This window comes from Melozone crissalis, unplaced genomic scaffold (assembly GCF_028551555.1).
Source record: "Melozone crissalis strain CALT ecotype California unplaced genomic scaffold, PUWL_Pcris_2 ptg000063l_1, whole genome shotgun sequence".
Classification (NCBI taxonomy): domain Eukaryota; kingdom Metazoa; phylum Chordata; class Aves; order Passeriformes; family Passerellidae; genus Melozone; species Melozone crissalis.
In genome coordinates, this window is record NW_026535841.1 from 8,536,174 (window position 1) to 8,557,522 (window position 21,349).

At 43.3% G+C, this 21,349-nt stretch overlaps 1 protein-coding gene across 3 annotated transcripts in view; it reads left to right on the plus strand.

Moving 5' to 3' along the window:
- The window catches only part of ZDHHC8 (zinc finger DHHC-type palmitoyltransferase 8), a 110,281-nt gene that overhangs the window by 71,936 nt on the left and 16,996 nt on the right, over positions 1 to 21,349 (plus strand). For all 3 annotated transcript variants that reach the window (XR_008483851.1, XR_008483852.1, XM_054288811.1), the window contains exons 2-4: positions 13,146 to 13,267; positions 16,591 to 16,748; positions 20,333 to 20,505. Coding sequence is in view for 1 of the 3 variants with exons in the window: in XM_054288811.1 (XP_054144786.1) it covers positions 13,146 to 13,267; positions 16,591 to 16,748; positions 20,333 to 20,505 (453 nt within the window). In the remaining 2 variants the exon portion in view is untranslated. The remainder of the gene's footprint in view (positions 1 to 13,145; positions 13,268 to 16,590; positions 16,749 to 20,332; positions 20,506 to 21,349) is intronic.

Genomic DNA, 21,349 nt, shown 5'->3' on the forward strand with positions numbered 1-21,349 from the left:
TCCAGAGGGAAAAAAAACTGTGCTGAATTGTGGAATATATGAACAAACTGGTGAAAAAAATATCCCCCCCACCCAGGTCACTCAAAATACCTGACTGTGCTTCTTCAGGTAAATAAGCAAGAGCCTGTTTTTAGTCCATTGGGTGGGTGAGAAAAATATTATCTGGATGAATCAAATGAGCATCCTGGAACTAAAGCATAAAAAAGCCACTCTTCTGGCTCTGAAAAAGAAATTGCTTTTCATATTCACCAGAGGGTACTTCAGGGATTTAACTCCCCAGAACATGGTTCATTTCTACCTTGTACTTGACCTGTGGAACCAGGTGCACTGTACTACAATTTCAGAAATTACAAGTTTTCTTCAAAGTTTTCCTCAGAGTACGAGTTGCAGCTCTGTGCTTGGATTTTCTGATTACTCTGATTTTCTTTTTTTTTTTATTTTGTCCCCTCAGTCAAAGGAGATGATGGAGAAGTTTCATCTTAGCATGCTTTGCTTATGTCTCTGTGGCTGTTCTCCTGTGATGTGCAGCTCCACACATCCCCTATCCACTGTGGCAGACTCATCTGCTTTTAAAGAGGAGTGTAAAGGTCAGTGAGGTATCCCAGAGTTAATGAAGTTCTCTAGTATAAGCCAAAATTAGTTTGCTGGTGGTTTATTTCAGGAAATATTCAAGGAAGAAAGGACAGGAGGGATAAGGGATTCATTCAGAAAAACTGAACAGTAAATTATTTTCATTACACTGTGACAGCTGTTCAACAAGAAGTAAATGTTCATTTTTTTTTCTGACAAGGAGAATGATGGTCTCTACCTTTTAAATTAAATCAAGGGAAAAAAAATATTAATTAAGAACTTAACAAAGTTCAGGAGCAACTGATTATTTAAAAAGTACACATATTAGTGCAAGCTATTGCCACTGGAAGCAAGGACAGAGCTCCACAGACAAACCATCCCACAGTTCAGATCTGGAGCCAGACCTCTGGTTGAAAATTTGGCCTGGAAGTCTCTCAACAGTTAAATCATGAGATGCTGGACACTCCTCATTCTGGTCCCAGCTGGGAATCTGGAAAGTGTAATGTTTAAGCTGAACATTCACTTTGATTCTTGGAAATGGGAACGAGTTTCATCAAGAAACTGTTTCTTTTTTTTATTTTTCTTTTCTTTTCCATTCCTGAATTGGTTTGTCTATTGCATATCATTAGCAGATGGTGGCACATATGTCATTTCCATAGTCTTCTATTTTGGTGCAGGAGCTGCTAATTGTCCCATTTTGACTTGAGAGTATTAAGTTTTGTTAATGTATCTCAGGTAATTGTAATTAGCTTATGTTCCTGAATTATGGCCACAGAGTTGGGAGGGTTTTCATTCATCACATCCAGTGCATAATTGTAGCTTTCCTGGTTACTCTGATTCTGCCAAAGAAATGCACCCCAAAATGACAAAACCCATGGGCTTTTAGTGAGCAGTGAGGGATTAATAGGGAAAACAGCTACCCTGTGTCCACTGCACTGTGTGAGCAAGCTCTTCTTCTGCCTTTAAAAGTTCTGAGTTTGGGGGTAGAGTCAATAATATAAAAGTAAAGCAGTGACACTTCCCCACCTTTGTGGCTGCTGGGGGGGATCCTCACCTTGTGCACTTTGGAGTGGGATTGACGAGAAACAAATCTATATACCAGGCTCAATCCCATTTCCCTGTCTCTATACCAGCCTGAATCCCATTTCCCTGTCTCTGTAATTAAGATGCTATCCCCTCATAGGATGTTTTCTAAGAAAGTAATTTTGTTTTCTGTCAGCCTGAATTGAATACCTGTGCTCCAGCACAAATATTGGAAGACTGGCTTTATATTCTGTCTAAGCTGACAGAGGCACTTAGACCTAAGGTGGTGATGCTGCTAGGTTTCATCATTTAAATAAAAAAAAAATTACTATTAATGTGACAGTCACTGTGGTCTGTTTTAGGTTTTTATTGGTCCCCAAAAGCATTTTGGTTTTTTATGGGTTCTGTAATAAGATTTTCCCTGCAGGAGAAGCTGCCTGCAGAAGCCTGCCCTAATCCTGTTAGATGGCAAGCAGAGATGTTTCAGTCATTGATGTGCAGGCAGGGGAGTCTTGGGACAGTGATTTAATAGTTTGAGAAGGCTGTGACTGTTCTCCCTTAGTTATTCTTCTTGGTGTCTGTTGAGAGAATGCTGGGGAAGAGCTTCTGCATGTGTCACCTTTGCCCTGAGCCTGGGACACCTGTGTGCAGCTCCATGGGCTCCCAGACCCGTGGGGGCACCTGGGAATGCCTTGGAGTGGCCACACAGCCAGATTAAAGCAGCAACTGCATCGTGCTGCTCTGCTGCAGGAGGACATGTGGGACTGCTCAGTCATTTGATTTAGAACAGGACAAAGGGAGGGAGAGAGATGAAACAGTGTCTGAAAGTCAAGGAGATCCAAGGAAAGGAGAATAGTTCCACAGAGGGAAGGAAAAAGCAGATTTCTAGTAGAGATGTTTAGAAAAAGGCTCTTTTGACTCTGCTGCTGCCTCGAGGTGTCCTTCCCAAAATTAGAAAGGGGAATGAAGATGATGTTGTTACAGGGGGAGAGTGGAGATAGTGAGAACAAGCTGAGTTTGATGTGTTTCTTCATTTGATGAAAACAAATGGAGAAATGTGTTTGGTTTTGTAACATTTCCACCAGGTTAGGCAGTGGAGTTGTGGTTTTGCACCCTTGGTTTGGTTTGAACTGTTGTTTTCCTCACTTGCATTATAATCTTACACATTTGCTTGCAGGCTTGTGTGTCCCACTACCCTCTGCTGGAAGAAATGAGGATTTTTCAGCTCTGTCCTTGAGCCCGAAAACAGTCCCAGACCTCCAGCAGAAATGGGCTGGGAAGCAGTTTGGGAACACCCCCAGTTCTGCCCTGCTGTTGCTGGCATCCACCCTGCAGGGAAAGATGTGGGGTATAAAAATGTGTTTGGTTTCAGGGCAGTGCATGGCCAGGAGAGGGGTGCATGTGGTGTTTGTGTAGCAGGGGCTGCATGGGTGGTGTGTCCTGGTCTGTTTTTCTACCTTGGCCATAAATGTTAGGTCTGTTGAAGTTTATGATTAAAGGTGCTGCCAAAACAGGCTGAGTCACTGATGATTCTCCTCTGATGTCCAGTTTCAAAGGGTGACTGGGACCGTCAAGCTGATGCCTTAAGATTGGGTGAAACATCCCAAAGCAGGTGGCCACAGGAGCATGTTCTTCCCAAATGTAAAGTTTTATATGTTGAAACATGATGGTCTCTTATATTTTTCTTTTCTTAAATCAGCTAAAATAATTTTGATTTTTCATTCCTCGCATAAAATCTGAATATATTAAGGCTTATACCTGCTGTGCAAATGTTCTTTTTTAGTATAGTGAGAATGAGGTATAAAAATGTCATGCTCCTAGTTCAGGTTTCCATAAAACCCCTTCAAGAGGATATTCCAGAGGGAAATTAAAGATGAGATTCTAAGAGAGACTTTTGTTTTATTATTATATATTTGCTCCAGTACTTGATATATGAGAATGTTTACGCTTTCTACCCTATCTTCTGTATCTATTTGCAATAGAGGTGCCTTTATCTCTTTGTTTTCTTCATCTCTTCTGTAAAATATGAAGTCCCTAATCATTTTGGTTCACACAGGGGAAGCCTGCAATAACTGCAGTAATTTTGCTGCTCCATGTGTCTGGAAATCTTGAAACAAGAGAGTTCAGATTGGAACTGGTTTTCTTTCCCCACATGGGCAAGCGACTGCATAGATGAATGACCCTGTGCAGCAGCTCTGAAGCATGTTATTCAGGCCATGGACAGGTATTGTTTCCAGATTTCAAAGGCAATACAAGATCCAGATAGGTCTGCTAGAAACTCTGGTCTCAATTAGTTGTAAATTTCCTGAACAGCATTTTCCAGTCATGGAAGAAATTGAACTGTTATCACCCACCTGACAGGATTTTCCTGCCCCTCATTTGTCCTAGTCTCTGTAGTGCCCCAGCCCTGCACAGAGCAGCTGGCAGATCTGTCAGTGCCAGCTGGGTTTGGGTACATTGGTACATCAGTGCATTGGAACCTTTGGTACATTGGTACATTTATTTGGTGCATTGGTACATTTGGTACATTGGTACATTTATTTGGTACATTGGTACATTGGTACCTTTGGTACATTGGTACATTTATTTGGTGCATTGGTACCTTTGGTACATTTATTTGGTACATTGGTACATTGGTACATTTATTTGGTGCATTGGTACATTGGTACATTGGTACCCTTGGTAAATTGGTACATTTATTTGGTGCATTGGTACCTTTGGTACATTGGTACATTGGTACATTTGGTACATTGGTACCTTTGGTACATTGGTACATTGGTACATTTATTTGTGCATTGGTACATTTGTCCTGCCAGACTCCTTGGTGGTGGGGACAGTGTCAGACCTCACCTGCAGTGGATGGTCCATCCTGTCCCTCCAGGGCTGGTCATGCAACATCCCTGGCAGGGCCAGCTCTGCTGGTGTTCCTGCTTTTCTTCTTTTGCCCTGCATCTTTGAAAGCACATTGTGGTACCCTGTTCTGTGCTAATCCACCGAGGACATGATCACAGTGTTCAGAGCTCACACTGAATGCTTCTTCTGCATATTGGCTCATTGTTAATTTAAGTGGCACATACTTTAATCTAATAGATGCTGTCTTTTAGTTAGGTAATTGCTCCAGAAGCTGTAAAGGGATGGTGTCTTGTGAAGTTTAATTTCTTTCTACTGAGCTCATGTGGAAAAGGAATATCTAAAAAATCAAATTAACTTTTCAACAAGGGTAATACAGACTACCTTTTCACTGAAGTCACCACCTCCCACCTTGTATCATAATATTTCTTGTTTCTCTCTCTCTCTCTCTCTCTCATCACCACATACTTAAAATGATCTGCCTTGTTTCCACTACCCCACTATGTCAGGAATTCAAACACTGAATGTGTACTAGAAGTTCTGTGGTTGGGGAATACAGTGAGCAAGTGTACAAATCCTTGAGTGCCAGTAGCTGGGATCACCTTGAGTGTGTCTGAATTAGGCTGCTGATAATTTAAACTTGTTTTAAAAAGCAACTTTGTAGCAGCAGCCCACCTTAGCTTTCCCCATTGCTGGGTTCATGTGTGTATTGAGAAGGATGAAGACAATAGAGAAACAGGAGAACATCCTTCAGCCAGGGAGGAGCTATCCTGTGCCTTTTTTCCATCTGGGGATCTGGCAAATGCAATTCCTGCTATTCAGCAAAAACCTGTGTTACTGATTGCTGAGAGGTCTGGAAGGTCATGAGAGTCACTAGTGGTGACCAAATAAACCATGTTCTTCATTCCTCAGGGAAATGGGATCTGGAGGACTCAGGATGAGGGGCTGTCCTTTTCAGCACTGCTGTAGTCAGTGTGACATTCATTTCGTAGTTCTGATGTTTACAAATTGGAAGCACAAGTCTGCATTCCACATGGTGTTTTCAAAAATGCTCAGAAAAGCTCAGCTTATGTAGAGTTGTGTGTCCCTCTCAGACACTGTGAGGTACCTGCTGCCCTCCCTGGACACTGGCCTGGGCAGCTGCGCTGTCATTACTGCTGAAGTAGTGCACAGGGGAGCACAGACAGGGCAGTGCAGCCTCATGCACTGAGAACTCTGCTGTGTTATGAATTACTGGTTCATACAGCATCTTTTGGAGATAATTCTCTGATTTCCCATTTAGCAAGGTTTCCATGGCTTGATGACTTGCTTGTGTGACCTTTGGAATGGGCTGGATGTCACTCAGCTGTTGCACTGCAGGGATGCCTGTGGCCAGCCCTGTGCAGACAGGACTGCACAGGAATGTTACTGAGCTCCCTCTTTTGCCAACCAAGTGGATTTAAAACTTTCAGTGTGACAGGGCAACTGGTGTCTCTCCTGCTGTGATTATTTTGCAGTTACTCCTTATTGCCCTTCTCTTCTGTCCTGACCCAAACATCACCCATACACTCAGCTCTCTTACTGGCTGCTGGAAAAAGCAGAGTTCATTTCCAGCTGCCAGGCATGGGATTAATAAAAGGTTGATGCACATCTGACAAGCCCTGGATTACACTTGTCCTTGCCTCTTCCAGCTTGTGTGGCATTTTAGGCTTTGCAAAGTCCAGGATTGAAAAGGCAAACAAAAGATGTTAGACTCTGGATGTGTGTGCTCACTCCATGCGCCTGCACCCACAATCTGCTCTGACTTGCCCAAGCACTGGCAATTGGCTCCTTTCCTGAGGCACCAGAGCATTCTCTGCTGCTTGGAGTGATGCTGCTCACAGCCCATTAGACACTTGAAGTGCCATGAAGACCTCCTGCCTCACTTTGCTACAGGCATCATCCTCTCCTCATACAAAAATGTTCCTGTGTGCTCTGAAATGCAGCCTGGCTGTACCCAGATCAGTGTGCAGTGCAAACCAAGAGCTGGGCATTCCAAGGGCTGCTGCACTATTACAGAATATTCCTTTACAGGTACATCAAAACCTCTGTCCTGGGCCTTCCTGTATATCAGTAAGTGCAGACTGACTCTGAGTAGGGCCTGAACTCCCTGCAGGACAGAGCACATTTCAAAGCAGGATTTTGCTGGGTTGCTGTGTGTTTGCAGGTGAGCCCAGCCCTGCCTGCCCAAGCCCTGCTCTGAGCAGTGTGAGAGCAGCTCCTGGCAGCAGCCAATGGCTTGGCTATAACTGGGGTGGCTCTTTCAGCTTCCTGTGCTCGCTGAGTGTGCAGAGAGCATCTCTGCAAGGCCTGAGCCCTGAGCCCAGGCCAGGCCAGGCCTATCTGCTGGCTGTGCACACCATGTGAAGTCACACAGCTCACACAGCACCTGCTGCCCACTGGCTGCAGGTCAGCTTGTGCCTGGACAGTGGGTCTGGGGTGGCTGCACAGCTTCTGAACGTGAGAGTGTTGGGTGGGTTTGCACCTGTGGTGGTCTCACTCAGACTGGGTTATTGGTATTCTTGTTCCTTTCTGTGTTTCTCCCACATTAGCTCACATGACAATACTGGCTTTTCTCAGATATTTGGAGACTGTTAAAAAAGGGAGGAAGAGAACATGATCCAGAGCTTTCAGGCAGCTTTGTGAAAAAGGCAGATTGTGTTTTACTTTGGGGTTGATGTACAGCCCGGGTAAGATTTTTCACCAAGGACCATTACATCTCAAGTTGACTTTTTAATTGATTTAGCTGCTCTGATCTGTAAGTTGCCAGACATGAACCACTAGCCTTTGGATGGAGTCCAGAGTGTAATGGAAAGTTCACTGAAACCCCATCAGCTCTTGTTAAACCTGAGTGAATTCCAGCCCAGCACATTTCTTGTGAATAATTAAACACAGTTAAGCAGGTGATGGATTTGAGCCTCTATCTCTAGTGTTCATCTGTATTTCAGTGAGCAAGGGACTCGTGAAATTAATGAGGTTTTTGGTGGTGGGATTTGGGGTGATTTTTTGCCTCTTCTGCTGGATAATTTCATCTGAAGAATCAGGGTAGATGTTTTGGTAGGTCCTATTTATCACCAGTGTGAGCTGTTCTGTGTAGCAGTCAGCTCTCATAATTTACTGCTTTTCAGTAATAAATTTTCCAATATTTACTCGTCCTTTTCCCATTTTTTGGTAACATTTGGATTTGTTATCCTTTACTTTGATATCACTTTCTGTCAGTACAACTGCCATACTCACAGAGTGTAGTGCTATGGCAACGATATATTATCTGCAGTCTTGCCAATGAGTAAGATATGGTGCAGAAATTAGTTCACTTATCAAAATCTGATGTGCAGAGCTGAGCAAAGAAGCTGACAGTCCAGAACCTCCTGCTATTTTCACAAGACCTGCTGTTCTGTTTCACATTGGTTATGACACATAAATTTTCTTCTGACTGTTTCCAGTGATGCCTTGTTAAACCTACAGATGTCTCAGCACCTTGGAAAATATTTTTAGATGTACAATAATCTTCATGCTGTCTTTGATAGTGACAAAAAATGGAAAATGAGCGATTTTTTTTTCTTCTGTTACTATTCCAGAAAGGTACTTTTCTGTAATTTCAGGGTAGGAAAAAATCATATAAATAGAAAAATCTCGCCCAGACTGGGAAATGTGAGAAATATTTTAGATTAACACTGCTAAAGACTAAGGGATCTCTGCCCTTCTCTGCTCTGTGGTGCAGACTGGGCCATGCACAGCCTTCAGGATGTGTCTTGCACCTTCTCTGTTCCACGTAAAACTGATGGAATGGTCTTTAAAGTACAATGTTTACATCCAACTCCAGATCCTTCTACAGTGTGGGTGTTAGAATCAGACAGTTGACAGCCCTTTCATTTATGTTCCAGCTGGTGCAGTGCTGCTTGAGGACTTTTACCTCTGTGGACCTGTCCCTGCTCTGGTGTGTCCTCTCAGCCTTCCTGACTGTTTTGCCTTACAGGACAGGGCAGCTTTTGGACAGCCCAGATGTTGGTTCCAGCTCCTAGGGTTGATATTAGAAATGTTAAATCTTTGGTCAGATGATTAGGAATTATTTGTATGGATTTTACAGTGAAAATATGTTCTTAGCAGTCAGGGTTTGGCTAGAAGCTCTTGGAAAGGAGTCAGGGACAGGCTTCTACAGTCTGTGGACATTGTTTGAAAGTTTCCAGTGAAATTAGTACTTCCTCTTAATCAAATTATATTTGCTTGTTGACCCCTCTTATCTAATTTGTCCCTACTTTACTGAAATGCTTCTACTTGCATGCACTGAATCAGCTATTCCACATTACTCTTTCACCACTGTGATGGCAGAAGCACATTTGAGCTAAGAGATGCTTTCTTTTCCATGTTGTAACCCCATGCCTTGTGATTTGTGGAGAAATAAATAGTTTTGTTGTGCTTCAGCCATCTCTTTGAGGCTGAGGGGAAGGATCTCAGATCAAATATTAGGTGCAGCTGAGCAGCCAATTAGACAATCCTTGTGAGTCTTCTTGTTAGGTGTGGGTAAGTGGCCAAAGCTTGGATGGCCATCTCTTGAGGTTCCCACATCTCTATGCACTGCACAAGCAGCTTCAGCAAAGGGCAGGGTTGTGGCCTCCTGCCCCATGTCCTGCTCCTTGTCTCTGGCCTCCAGATGTGCTCACCTGTGCTTGTGGTGCTGCAGGCAGGTGTAAAATGAACCAGCCTTGTTTGCTGGCTAAATCACAGACCCATCCTCACACCATGCCCTGTTCAGGGGAGGCTGCTGGGTGCCCAGAGCTGCCTCCAGGGTCACAAACACCACAGACACCAGCCTGGCCCTAACAGAGATGCTTTCAGACTCTCTGCCCTGCAGAGTGGTGATCTGGCAGGGGTTTGGTCTCATTTGCAGAATATGTAACTGGGGTGGCTGGGGGCAGTAGGTGACTTTTGGTGGCTTGTGGAGCAATGTCAGAGCCAAGACTAGAACCTGGTTCTTGAAATTCCAGGCTTCATTCTCTGTGGCCTACTGTCTCTCTAACAATGTTTTAATGAAAAATGCAAAATATTAGTTTAGAGCAGGATTCAAGAAAAATGTCCAATTACTTAATCATAGGTGAACTATAATTGTGAGACACAAACATGTCTTGCTACAAAGCACCAGGCAAAAAAGCAGAAAGGATTATTTGTTGTTTAATTTAGCAGAGGAAGGCAGCTGATCATGCTAAGTCTATCTGACACCTAGCGAGTTCTGTGATCCTATTTGTTAATCTTTTTAACTTTCTGTTTTATTAGGATAGGGTTTCAAGAGCAAATAGGATAAATGAGATTAAATCTGTCGCCCTGAATTACTCTCCACTGAGTTATGAACAGAATCACTGTGTGTCAGAGAAGTATAATTATGAGGGAAATGCTGCCTGTGTAATTGTGTGCTTTGTTTGGGAAAATTTGAGATCTGTAATTATCCCCAGCGTGCCATGGTGCTGTGTGCTGGCTCTGAACCTCTGCAGTAAACAAAGAAAGGGAAGTTTCTCTTTGGAGCAGTCCTTGAGCAGTATGGCTGGTACCTGCAACATTACCCTGCAGGTCTTCAGGTTCAAGGGAGGGATCCAAATTAACTTGGAATGGGACACACATTGTACAATTACTGTCTCAGAGAAAAATCTGGTGGTGCTCCATTAGGGGATTATACACTGGTCCTGGCTCTATGTAATTCTTGTAGCCCTATAAAAGTTGTGGTACCCTTCCTGATATGTAATTCCTCTCTGAGATGAGTTAAAGACACAAAACTGTAGCCTCTTGAAATTTTGGGTTCACCAGCCAGAGAAAGCTTTAAATCCTGTGTGCTGTTTGTCTGGATTCACAACAGCTTCTGTTAGGAAAAAGGAAAGGAGAAGTTCAGCTATAATTGTTCCTATATAATAGGCACAATTGCTGCTGGAAGTAGATCTCCTGGAGAAAGGATATGCAGAAAGGAAAAGAACTTGCTACAGGTCCTGCTTCAACACTTCTGCAGCTTTCTTCTTGAGGCAGAGGGGCAAAAGCCAGGCTTTCACATGATGGATTAGTGATAAAACAACCTGCTAGGCTCTGATTAGAATTTCTGTCATTTTGCCAAAAATCATATGTGCATTAGTGAGAGGCAGGGAAGCTGCATAATTTAGGTGAATCCTATTGGATTATTTTTTTTTCAGACCTCTTTACAGTTATGAGCCAGGACTTGATCTCCACATCTGTTTTTATTGGCCAGTTAAGTTTACAAATGAGTCCCCTTTTGTCCCATCTAATTTTATGTAATCTGTGATGCTGCATAACAATTCTGGGAAGAAGAAATGGAAGGATTGTGAGCTGACCTTGTGGCAAGTATGTACAGTGACTCACTCTATTCTTTATTTCAACTTCCGTGAAGTCTTTTCAGATACGCTGTTTACCCATTAAATGTGCTGTGCAGTTTATCTTATGGCTAAAATTCTTCCTAATATTTTGATATATTTGTTGGGAACATGGCAAAATAAATCACAAATGAGAATGTTAAAAAATGCTTGCATTAATCATCTGAGACAGTCTCTCTAATTATAATCTCATTCAGAGTAACTGGTTATCTGTAAGAAAGGGTTTCCTGTCCCTTGATTTGCCAACCTACGTGACTTTACTGCCAAGGACATCTCTCCTCCATGCTTGACAAGCAATGGGTAACTTCATAATCTTTCTCTGTGTAGGCAATTTCTTCATGGGAAGAAATTAAGTCAGTCATGCCCATTACTGAATCTAATTTTACTATAATTTAGAGGGAAGAACTCTTCCCTGAGTAGAATTGATTTTATAACCGCTTACTTCAGGACTTATTTTGCTTTCCTCCAGAGGATGTGGCAGAAACTGTTGTTAGTGGCAGGCCTGCAGTTTGCTTGGCAAGGTCACTGCAGCAGCACCTTTCGTGGCAAGTGAGAAACTTGGGCCTTGCTTTGGTTTGCAGTCATCAGCAGCTGCTCTGAGGCAAACTGAGCAAGGCAGCAAGTCTGTATGAGCTCACTACTTGTTGAAATTCTTTCTTTTGGGAAGCATAAGGTTCCTAGGGAAGGTACCTCCTGGAGTCAAGCTGTCTTTGGCTGGTTTGTTCTCCTTCTCCCTTAGTCAGCCTGGAGGTTTGGCCCTGGCCACAGAGGTGTCTTGCTCATGGCTTTACAGTTCATTCACCCTGGGCAGGACTTGTGCATCTTCTCCTCACTCCAGGCTAGGCTGAGTGAAGCACTCACAAGGAAAGGTCCTTTTAAAAGCAGTTTGCAGCAGTGCTGTGGTAAAAGCCCAGCTGTGAAGAGGTGGGGAGTGCAAAACAATCTCTTTTTGCCTGCCCACAAAGAAACAGGAGAAGAAAACGTGGTGACTTCCTAACACTGGTCACAAGAGCAGGTTTGACAGTGTCCTTTCAAGGTGAGTAACACCATTCTCAGCTGTTCAAAACAGCCTCTTGCTAGCAAACCCAGTGCAAATGCACAGTGGAAGAGGGCTGCTTGCTTGTTGTTTTCTCCTTGTTTGCCCAGGCTTCAGCCTGGCAGACAATCAGACCCAATTGTAGATGTAATGCAGGCAAAATACCAGAATACATGGGCCAGAGTGTGCTTTATGCTAATGGCAGCTGGCATTGCTGAATGTCTGCCTGCTCAGCAGCCTTGGAAGGGTCCTTGGCTGTCAAGACAAGTGGAAATCTAAGGAGCAGCTCAGTAGGGGTCTTTTTCTCAATTGCATACTTTGGCCCACATTCTTCCTTATTTATATTTGCGAGTATCATGAGATTGATCAGATTTTTCTCCTCAGTGGCCCTGTAACACCAAACCTCCTCCTGCAGGAGAAATGCATTTGGTGGGGTGTTCAGAGGTTATGAATGGCTGAGTGAATGCACACTGCTTTTTGTTTGGTGAAGCTGCCTATAAGGCAGGCTATTTTCTGCCTCATCATGCCCTTCTCTGCTGGTAGCAAGTGTTTTTTGCAGTTTGAACAATTTTCTTCTAATTAACAAGAATTTCCCCATCCTCTTTCCAAAGGATCTTACTTGTTCTCCTTTACCCTTTATCTTCAGTTCCTCTCAGTTACACTCACTGGGTAAGCAACAAATCTTTCTGGTGCTTCTGAACATTGTTCACATGGCATATGCCATCTACTTTCTTTTTGATATTGCATTTTCTGCTGACACCTGCAAGCCTGGTCTGACAAAACTTTCCCCCAAGGAGAAGTTTTGTAGTGTTGGTTCTGAGTGTTAAAAACCATGGAAGCTTAGTGAAAAGCAAATGTGATTCTCTTTGCCCCTGCTTTGGGGATCAATGGTTTGAATTCTATTGTGCTTTACACCAGGGAAAATTGAAAGTAACCCCAGCTGCAACAAGGCAGCAGAGAAGGTAAAATAATTGCAACAATGGGCTGAAGCTGCTGCACAGAGCAGTAAAACGCCAGGTTGCAGATGAGGCAATAGGGTGGCAAAGCCCTGTGAGCCCTGGGAACAATCAGGGCTTTCTGTGCTCTGGAACAAAGCAGCTTTACAGAGGGTGTTGCAGTGATCACTGAAACTGGCTCCCTGGAAATTTCTGTTACACTGCACATTCAGCCTTGCTGCATGGCTGGGATGGCCCAGAGAACTTCTCTGTGTGGTGGTAATGAGTGGGAAGAAACCATGAGTTACAGCTGAAAGCCTTACCCATGACTCTTCTTCTCCACAGGTGCCCCTGGTTGACAAAAGCCATCTCCCCAGCCATCCCAGTGTACAATGGACTCGTTTTCTTGTTTGTGCTGGCAAACTTCAGCATGGCAACTTTCATGGACCCTGGAGTTTTCCCACGAGGTAACAGAAATTGGGATATTGCTGGGGGGAGGGGGGACATTGAAAATCCAAGCCAGAGGAGGTGCCAGGTATCCAGACACACAAGTTGCTGATTGATCTTGCAAACTTTATTTATTTATTTGTTTACTATATTTGACTGTCAGTAGCGTGAGATGGCAGTGAAATGCTGGGCACCCTCCAGCTCCCTTCTGAGCTCCTGGGTGTCCTCACACTTGCTCAGACTGGCACTCAGAGGGCACAGGGCTGTGCAGAATGGTTCTCCTTGGACAGCTCTCCTGAGTGATGTGATTTTGATTGCTATCCCCTGTGTCACGCTGGCACACTGGATTTAAGTCACTGTCTTCACCAGAGGTAGCAGAGCATGGCAGAGGGGAGAGGCTAAACTTCCTGCAAGTTTCATCAAAGCAGTCCTTCCAGAATACCTTAAAAGAAATGCAGAAGCATTGAACGCTAGAACAGATAATGATTAAGGCTTGCCTTAGAGTGTCTAAAAATGTATACATTTAGAAAGATATTCGTGCTTAAATTAGTACTGATTCACAGCTGATAGAGATCACTCAGCTTTTGTAATGGGAACCACAGTGCAGCTATCTCTTTTAACACATCCTAATGAGAGAATTATCATCTCATTTTATCTGTCTTCCAATAATTATTCACATGCAGTTTGCAGCAGAGACTGCTCTAGGCAGTCTGTCTAAACCAATGGATCTGTGCTGTCTGCAAGCTGTGCTTCCTCACCTCTGTTCACCAAGTTCAGGGTCTGTTTTGAATTGCTACCTGACAAGAGCAAGGCACCAGTCCTGCTGGTTTCCCTGAATAGCAAGGCCAGGTTTCTCCAGGTAGCCTGGTCTAATAATGAGCATCTCTCTGCCATTCCTCTCAGCTGAAGTTTCTGAACTCCTGATTAAGTGTTGCAGCACTCCAGTTGAGGAAATTATTGTGTGTAAAGGCAATCTAAGGCAGAGGCAAGATCCAGTCACTTGTGTAAGATCAACAGATACACTATATAGGTACTTAAAGCTACAAATGTTAGTGACTTTCAAAAGAGCTTATGCAGGAGTTTTGAGGAGTTTCCTGGACTTGTTAGTTTCTTTATCTCAGCAGAGATAGCAGTGGTTAATTAAACATTAAACATTATCAGTCTGAGAATCCAGTGTGTTTGTGCAGGGCAGTTCCCTCAGAGCAGAGCTGGACATCACCAGGCCCTGGGAGTGATCAGTGCTGAGTGTATTGTCAGTTCATACCTTCCTCTGGGCTTCTCTAACTTCCTTTTGCAAACAAGTTCTTCATTTTGGACTTTGCATTTAAGGAAAAAACACACGGGGAGATCAAACAGAAACTTCCTCATCACCTTCCCTCCCATCCCATCTCCCTTTACACAAGGGAGTCCGGAGCAAAGCAGGAAGAGGAGGAGCTCCTCAAGTTCACCCCTCTACTGTCTCTCACTTCATTTGTGGCCTTGGCCTTGCATCTCTGTGCCTGTGCCTTGTCAGGAAGATGCTGGGAGCAAGGGGAGAGAAAAGACATGGCATTCGTCCTGGGAGAAGGTGATGGAGTAGGAGTTCAGATGTGTGAAGGAAGCAAACTGATAAGGGAAAAGATGGAAAAGACTATAAATACCAGTGCTGGGAGGAAAGAGGAGCAGATGTTATTTCAGATCACAAGTGTGCATGTGAAAAAAAGCTTATCACCACCCCACGCCGCCCGCAGAGCTGCCAGCGCAAGGAGTTCAGGAATTGTAGGAGGGACTTAAAATGAATACACAATCACTCCATTTGCTTTCTGCTGTTGAAATCAGGTTCAGTCTTCTTGGTTTTCAAGCTTCTTAGCACATTTCTGATAGTTAGGAATTTACTTCAAAACCAAAACAACAAATAAGTAGTACAAAAGCTGAGACTGTAATGAAATCACACAATTCCTTAAGGAAGCCATCAAAAATCTGTTAGAAAAATATGAGACTGGGCTGCTCCATGTCAGTGGATCAGTGTATGAGAATCTGTGTTGTAAGATACATTCCTTTGTCAATGTATTCTTCTGCCCAGGTCTCTGGAAACTGGAAATAAGCACATTTCTAGCTATATTATATGAGCTTGCAGATCTGGCAGATAGAACTTGGCCTGTGGGGGGAAATGATAAAAGTTGGGCTGCAGAAACCCAGCTTGTTGAAGAGAAGCTTAATCAAGCTCACAGCTCTGTTACTCATTTTTAAATTTTTTTTTTTAAATTTGTTGGCTCTCTGAATCTTTCTGGTATGAATCAGTATTGGCTCTGTGTGAGTGAATTTCTGGTAATACACCAGAATGAATGAGTAGGAAAGGAAGTATCAAGTAACTGAAATTGGGGCTGCCTTGAAAAATCTGATTTACAGTCTCTAGGCTGAGACTGGCAATGTTTTTTGCTGGCTAATTATACCTACTACAATTGGCTTTCAGTATTTTTGATGTGGATCTGTTTTGTACAAACTCTGTGTTTGAATTCTGCAAAAGGAACATGTTTAAATGCATGTTGGTATATATAATGTACAGACTTTTTGTCAGCATAGTCAGATTTTTTATAAGAGCTTAAATGGTTTGACTGTTCCGGTGTCTTGTTTTCATCTGCCCACATGTATTACACCGCCTGGGCAGGTTTATAATGGTATTGGAGAACCTAAAGACTGTATTTATAGAAGTGCCTAAGGGATTTAGAGTCTGGCTCTCTCTAAGAGTCCCACTGACTAGTTAGGAAGGAAAATTATAGGGAATGGTGCCAGTACAGCACTCTGCTTCCACACACAAACGTTAATTCAGAGAATACTTGCAGATAAATACTGTAGCTGAGCCAGATCCCAAGCTCATCTAGGTGAAGGGAGAAATTCCCTCTGAAGTCAATGGAAATTGGATCATGATAACACATCTAGAGAAGATTTAATATAGAACTGCATGACAGTAATTGATGCTCCTCTGGGACAACATTATCAAATTCCACCTAATTTGGAGCCAGTCAACCAATGCCAGCTGCACTATAATGTTTAACCAGGTGTTAAATAGATGTGAACTTCTTAGATTTTCTGTCAGGAGGAAACAAATAAAGATCACAGGAATCTAGAAGAATATTTTTTCTTCCCAGTATATATTTGTCTGTTATAGACTGGGGTTTTTTTTTTTGTGCATTTCTTTTTAAATGGTCTCTTTTCTTAAGCAGGGCTGAGTATAAACCATCACATAACACAACACAGTAAGGGCACTGTGCAGTGTCCCTGTGGCCCAGGGGCTGACAGGATTAGTTCTTTTCTCCTTGCCCTCTGCTACCTTTGCCCTAACTCTGAGTTTTGCGTTGAGCAGCGGACGAGGATGAGGATAAGGACGACGACTTCCGCGCGCCGCTGTACAAGAACGTGGAGATCAAAGGAATCCAAGTACGGATGAAGTGGTGCGCGACCTGCCACTTCTACCGCCCGCCCCGCTGCTCCCACTGCAGCGTCTGCGACAACTGCGTGGAGGTAACGCTGCTGGGCTGGCCCTGCTCCGGGAATGGGCTGCTGGGCTGGCCAACGCTGGCTCTGGGCTGCCCTTGCTCTGGGAATGGGCTGCTGGGCTGGCCAACATGGGCTCTGGGCTGCCCTGCTCTGGGAACGGCCTGCTGGGCTGCCCCTGCTCTGGGAACGGGCTGCTGGGCTGCCCCTGCTCTGGGAACGGGCTGCTGGGCTGGACAACACCGGCTCTGGGCTGCCTCAGCTCTGGGAACAGAGTTCCAGCTCTGGGGAGTTGACAGCCAGGCTCCTGTCGCCGGCCGGGGGTCTGTGTACAAATCACAAACGGGACGGGACTGCTGAGGAATGTGCCTTGAGCTGTTTTGTTTTCTAGCATCAGTCTTATTATGTGGTTATGACAATGGGAAGATGCCACCAGCTCATATTCTAGGCATATTCTAGGCAGCAGACTAAGAACTTAATGTTATGATTTACTTTATAAGTTTTTTTTTGACTAATCACACAAAGCAAAAGCATATTGGGGAGTTCTGGGGAGTTCACAGCTGGACTCCCACTGAGCAGTGCCATTCGTAGCACAGCCCTCAGTTATGTGTGTTACAAATGCAACGATACTTGTTGTCAGCTCTGTCGCCAGTGGTGATTAAAATAGAAATTTGTAATGCTGGCTGCATCTTCCTTGGGGTAGCTAAGGGATTGTGAATGTAAAAAAAGGAGTGAACGGGAGAGTTGGTGGAGAGTTCAAGAGAGCAAGAAATTCAGGGTGAACCATTTCAACTTGTCATGTGTGAGCTTAAGGTTCATAATTTAATTTGGTGCAAACTGGTGCCTACAATAGTGGACAAGCAGAGAAGCCACAATGTGTGTGAATTCAGGAGAGCAAAACTCAGAGTTCTGGTTCAGCAGCAAATGGTTCTCCAGTCAATGGAAGGAGCCCATGTCTTGTCAATACCCCAGCTCAGAGCATGAGCTCATTCATGTTTCTAATGTTGATTGCTCTGAATTAGGGGACTTTCTTGATTCTTGTTACCCTTAGGGTCTTGGTGAGTCACACAGGATTTTTAAAAAATAACCCTAAACAGTAACGTGCTTTTGGGCTATAAGCATCTCCCAGACATGTAGGTACAGAGCACTGTATTCACAGCAGTGTATTGCCAGGGGACTTTTTATTGCTGAGCTAAAAATTCTACTTCTAAAGGTTCATTTCTGCTGCAAGGTCTATTTTTTTCAATAGAAAGATGAAATCTTAATATGTCTAAAATATATTCAGCCGTGCCATTAAAATGAAAAGAATTACTAATCAGAAGGGGAAAAAATACCAGAGTCAGCTGGAATGCTGTATACACTACCTTTGTCCTAATCCTCTTTGCCATAAGCAAGGGAATAGTCCCAAAGAGAGCAGCACAGTTACAAGTGAGAGAAAGGCTGCCTGGATTTATCTTGTGTCAGTCATATATCTAAGTTATAATTATCTGGAAGCAGTGCTATGCCTAGTAACCATTGATAAATGGGACAAGGCTGTCCTGGTTTGGAAGGCTTTAGAAGGATGTGGGATTTTAGAAGCCTGAGAGTGAGGAGCTGCTAAGGTCCCTGGGTAGAGAGAAGTAGCCACAGCTATTTGTGAGTTTGACACACAGTTTGTTTAGGCTGCTGTGAATTGTGGCACAGAGCTGGATTTTTGGTAGAAAACCTGAATCGTACATTACCAGTTTTAAAACATAAATGTTTTCACTAATTCTAGGTTCTGAGGATTGTTTAGATGATGGCAAATTCTCAGTTGTCCCATGGAGTTTCTTTCTTCCACCTTTCCCGGTGGCTCAGCATAAAAATTCATTTTCAGGAAATGAAGTTTTCTCAGAAAAAGATTGCTCAAAACTCAGTGGTATAAACAGTTGAAGTTTCATGCTGATGTAAGGCCTCCATGGGAGTCAGTTCTGCAGCAGAAATGAAAATGGGAGGGAATCCAAAAGGAACCTGCATAAAATAGCAGAAGGCAAGGTGACTCTGGCTTCTCCACAAGTTCTATTGATAGAATAGAGCTCTCCACAAGTTCTATTGATAGGCCAGTTGAGTGTTCCCTACTATTCTGGTGCACAAGTAAAGAGCTCTGCTTGTAATTAAATTACTACTGCTGTGGAGGAATGTAGGCAAAAAGTATTAATGACTTCTGAATCAATAAATCATGGCCTTAAACATGTTTTATTGATTCTTGTGATGCTTATTTCCCAATCACCTGTCATATTCTAGAAGAACTTTGAGACAGTAACAGGAGTGACTCTGCTGGCTTTCTATGTAGGATCGACTCAGGATTGTAGTTCCCATGTTTTCACTGTCAGTCTAGAATGTACAATCAAAATTATTTTCCCAAATATAAAACTTTTGAACCAATATGATAAAAATGAATAAACAGCAAAAGCAGACAACACTTGCAGAAATAAAACAAATTAAAACTTAAAGCATGCAGAGGGACCCAAAATGAATCTGTGACAAAAGTAGTCAGATTTTTGTTTTCTTAATTGGAATGTTTGCAGTGTATACTTACATAGTTTCATAATCCATAGGTATTTTGGGCTGCATACAGCCAGATTTGCATAACAGACAGATGTTATGTCAGCATTTCAGATATAGCCTGAAATGATCTTAATATTTAAGTCGCCCCTGTCCTTTTCTAATGTGCTTTGAGAAAGCTCTAATCCATTTTTTTGTATTTTGTAAATTTTTGGTAAATGCATTGTGCAAAATTAGAAATACAAAACCCCCTGTGTCATCATTGAGCAGTGCTTAAAAACAGCATTGCCACAAAGTGAAGAATACACGGTGTATTTGTCAGTGCAATGAATGTGTAATATCTGCTCTGCAGAACACAGAGGTAAGAAGGGTTTATTTCTTGCACCTGATCTTGTCTTCACGTCAGGAATAATCCCATTGGAGACAGTGGATTTACATGCTTACAAAACTGTGTAAAGGCACTTGGAGGGTGTCTGTGGCTTGCCCTCATTATTAAATCTCCTGTTAAAAGGGATCTGACTTTGTAAGGGACTTTGGACTTGTAACTAAGACAAATAGTTAGGTTTGGATTCATAACTTATTGGACTATGCATAACTTTGCCTCTGTCTGATCCTGCTGTTCTTTTTCTTTGTGACCTGCTTGGTAAAAAGGTACTTTTGTGTCCAAAATGGACTCATTGTTCAAAGTGGACTCATTCAGTGATGTATAAATACTGAAATGTGGGACAGGGCATTCTGCAGCGCTATTGCATCTTCAAACCATTCTAGGCTATAATAACTTCATTGTAATTGACTCATGCTAAGGATGATAAAAATGAGGGCTTCTGCTGCTAGCAGATAAATAGCCTGTTCTTTATGTTTGATATATCCTCTCTTCAAACCCTATAAACACTCAAGTACCTCTCCATTCATGGATAGAGAAACAACTTGGTCCTAAAAAGTCTTATAAAAGACAGTCAAGCGTTTTGTAAAGCTGCAGAACTAGTCTGATGTAATTTTACATGACAGGGGTTCAGATTCATCTCTGAGGCAATGTATTTTCTTTCACTGTTTGGATATTTTTCCCTATCTCTCCCTTTCTTTACAAGGATTTTGACCATCACTGCCCATGGGTCAACAATTGCATAGGACGGAGGAACTACCGCTATTTTTTTCTCTTCTTGCTGTCCTTAAGTACACACATGGTTGGAGTGTTCACCTTTGGGCTCATCTTCGTCCTGAACCACATGGAAAATCTGGGAGCAGCTCACACCACCATCACGTATCCTTCCTGTTGGTCTTTCCAGACTCAAGGTGACTGAGGAGAATGGGCAAGAATGAATCTGAATATTTGTCCTCAGGGAGCTGGTGGAGCCTCTCCTGATCCCCCACTGCTCTCCTCCTGTAAATGCTCAGTGCAGGATTTCCTCTGTTCCCATTGTACCTGGGTGAGCATGGATTGCTCCAGAAACTGTAGGTGACCCTTTGTCTTTCTCAATCTTTGTCATGACAGCCCAGCAGAAGGATGAGCTGCCTCCCTGAATTTAACTTACAAGCAGGTGTAGCTCTCAACTGCTGTTTGCTCTGTTTAAAACTCTGTTGCTGTGCTTTGGAGCAGAGTGTGCTCTGGAAGTAGCCCCCTGTGTGCTGGTGTAACACATGAATTGCTGACTCTGAGGGGTGATACTGCTCTTGATAGGTCAATGCAGAATATTCTTTACAAGGTAGAAAGGTAGAACCAGAATCAATGAGTAAAAAGTAATTCACATAACTTTTTAACCATCTCAAGGGTGAGGACCCAGACTAGGAGCAGATGGACTTAACTTTGAGATGGAATTTAGTTACACCTTGCTAAAGGTCAGGAATGATCTGCACACATGAGACCCCATCTGGAGTGCTGTACCAACATCAGAAGGATGTGGAGCTGCTGGAGCAAGTCCAGAGGTGTGGAGCACAGAGGTGCTCAGAGTCCCTCTGCTCTGGAGACAGGCTGGGAGAGTTGATGTTGTTCAGCCTGGAGAAGAGAAGGCTGTAGGGAGACCTAAAAGCCCTTTCCAGTGCCTAAAGGGGCTCCAGGGGAGCTGGAGAGGGACTTTGGACAAGGGTCTGGAGTGAAAGGATGAGGG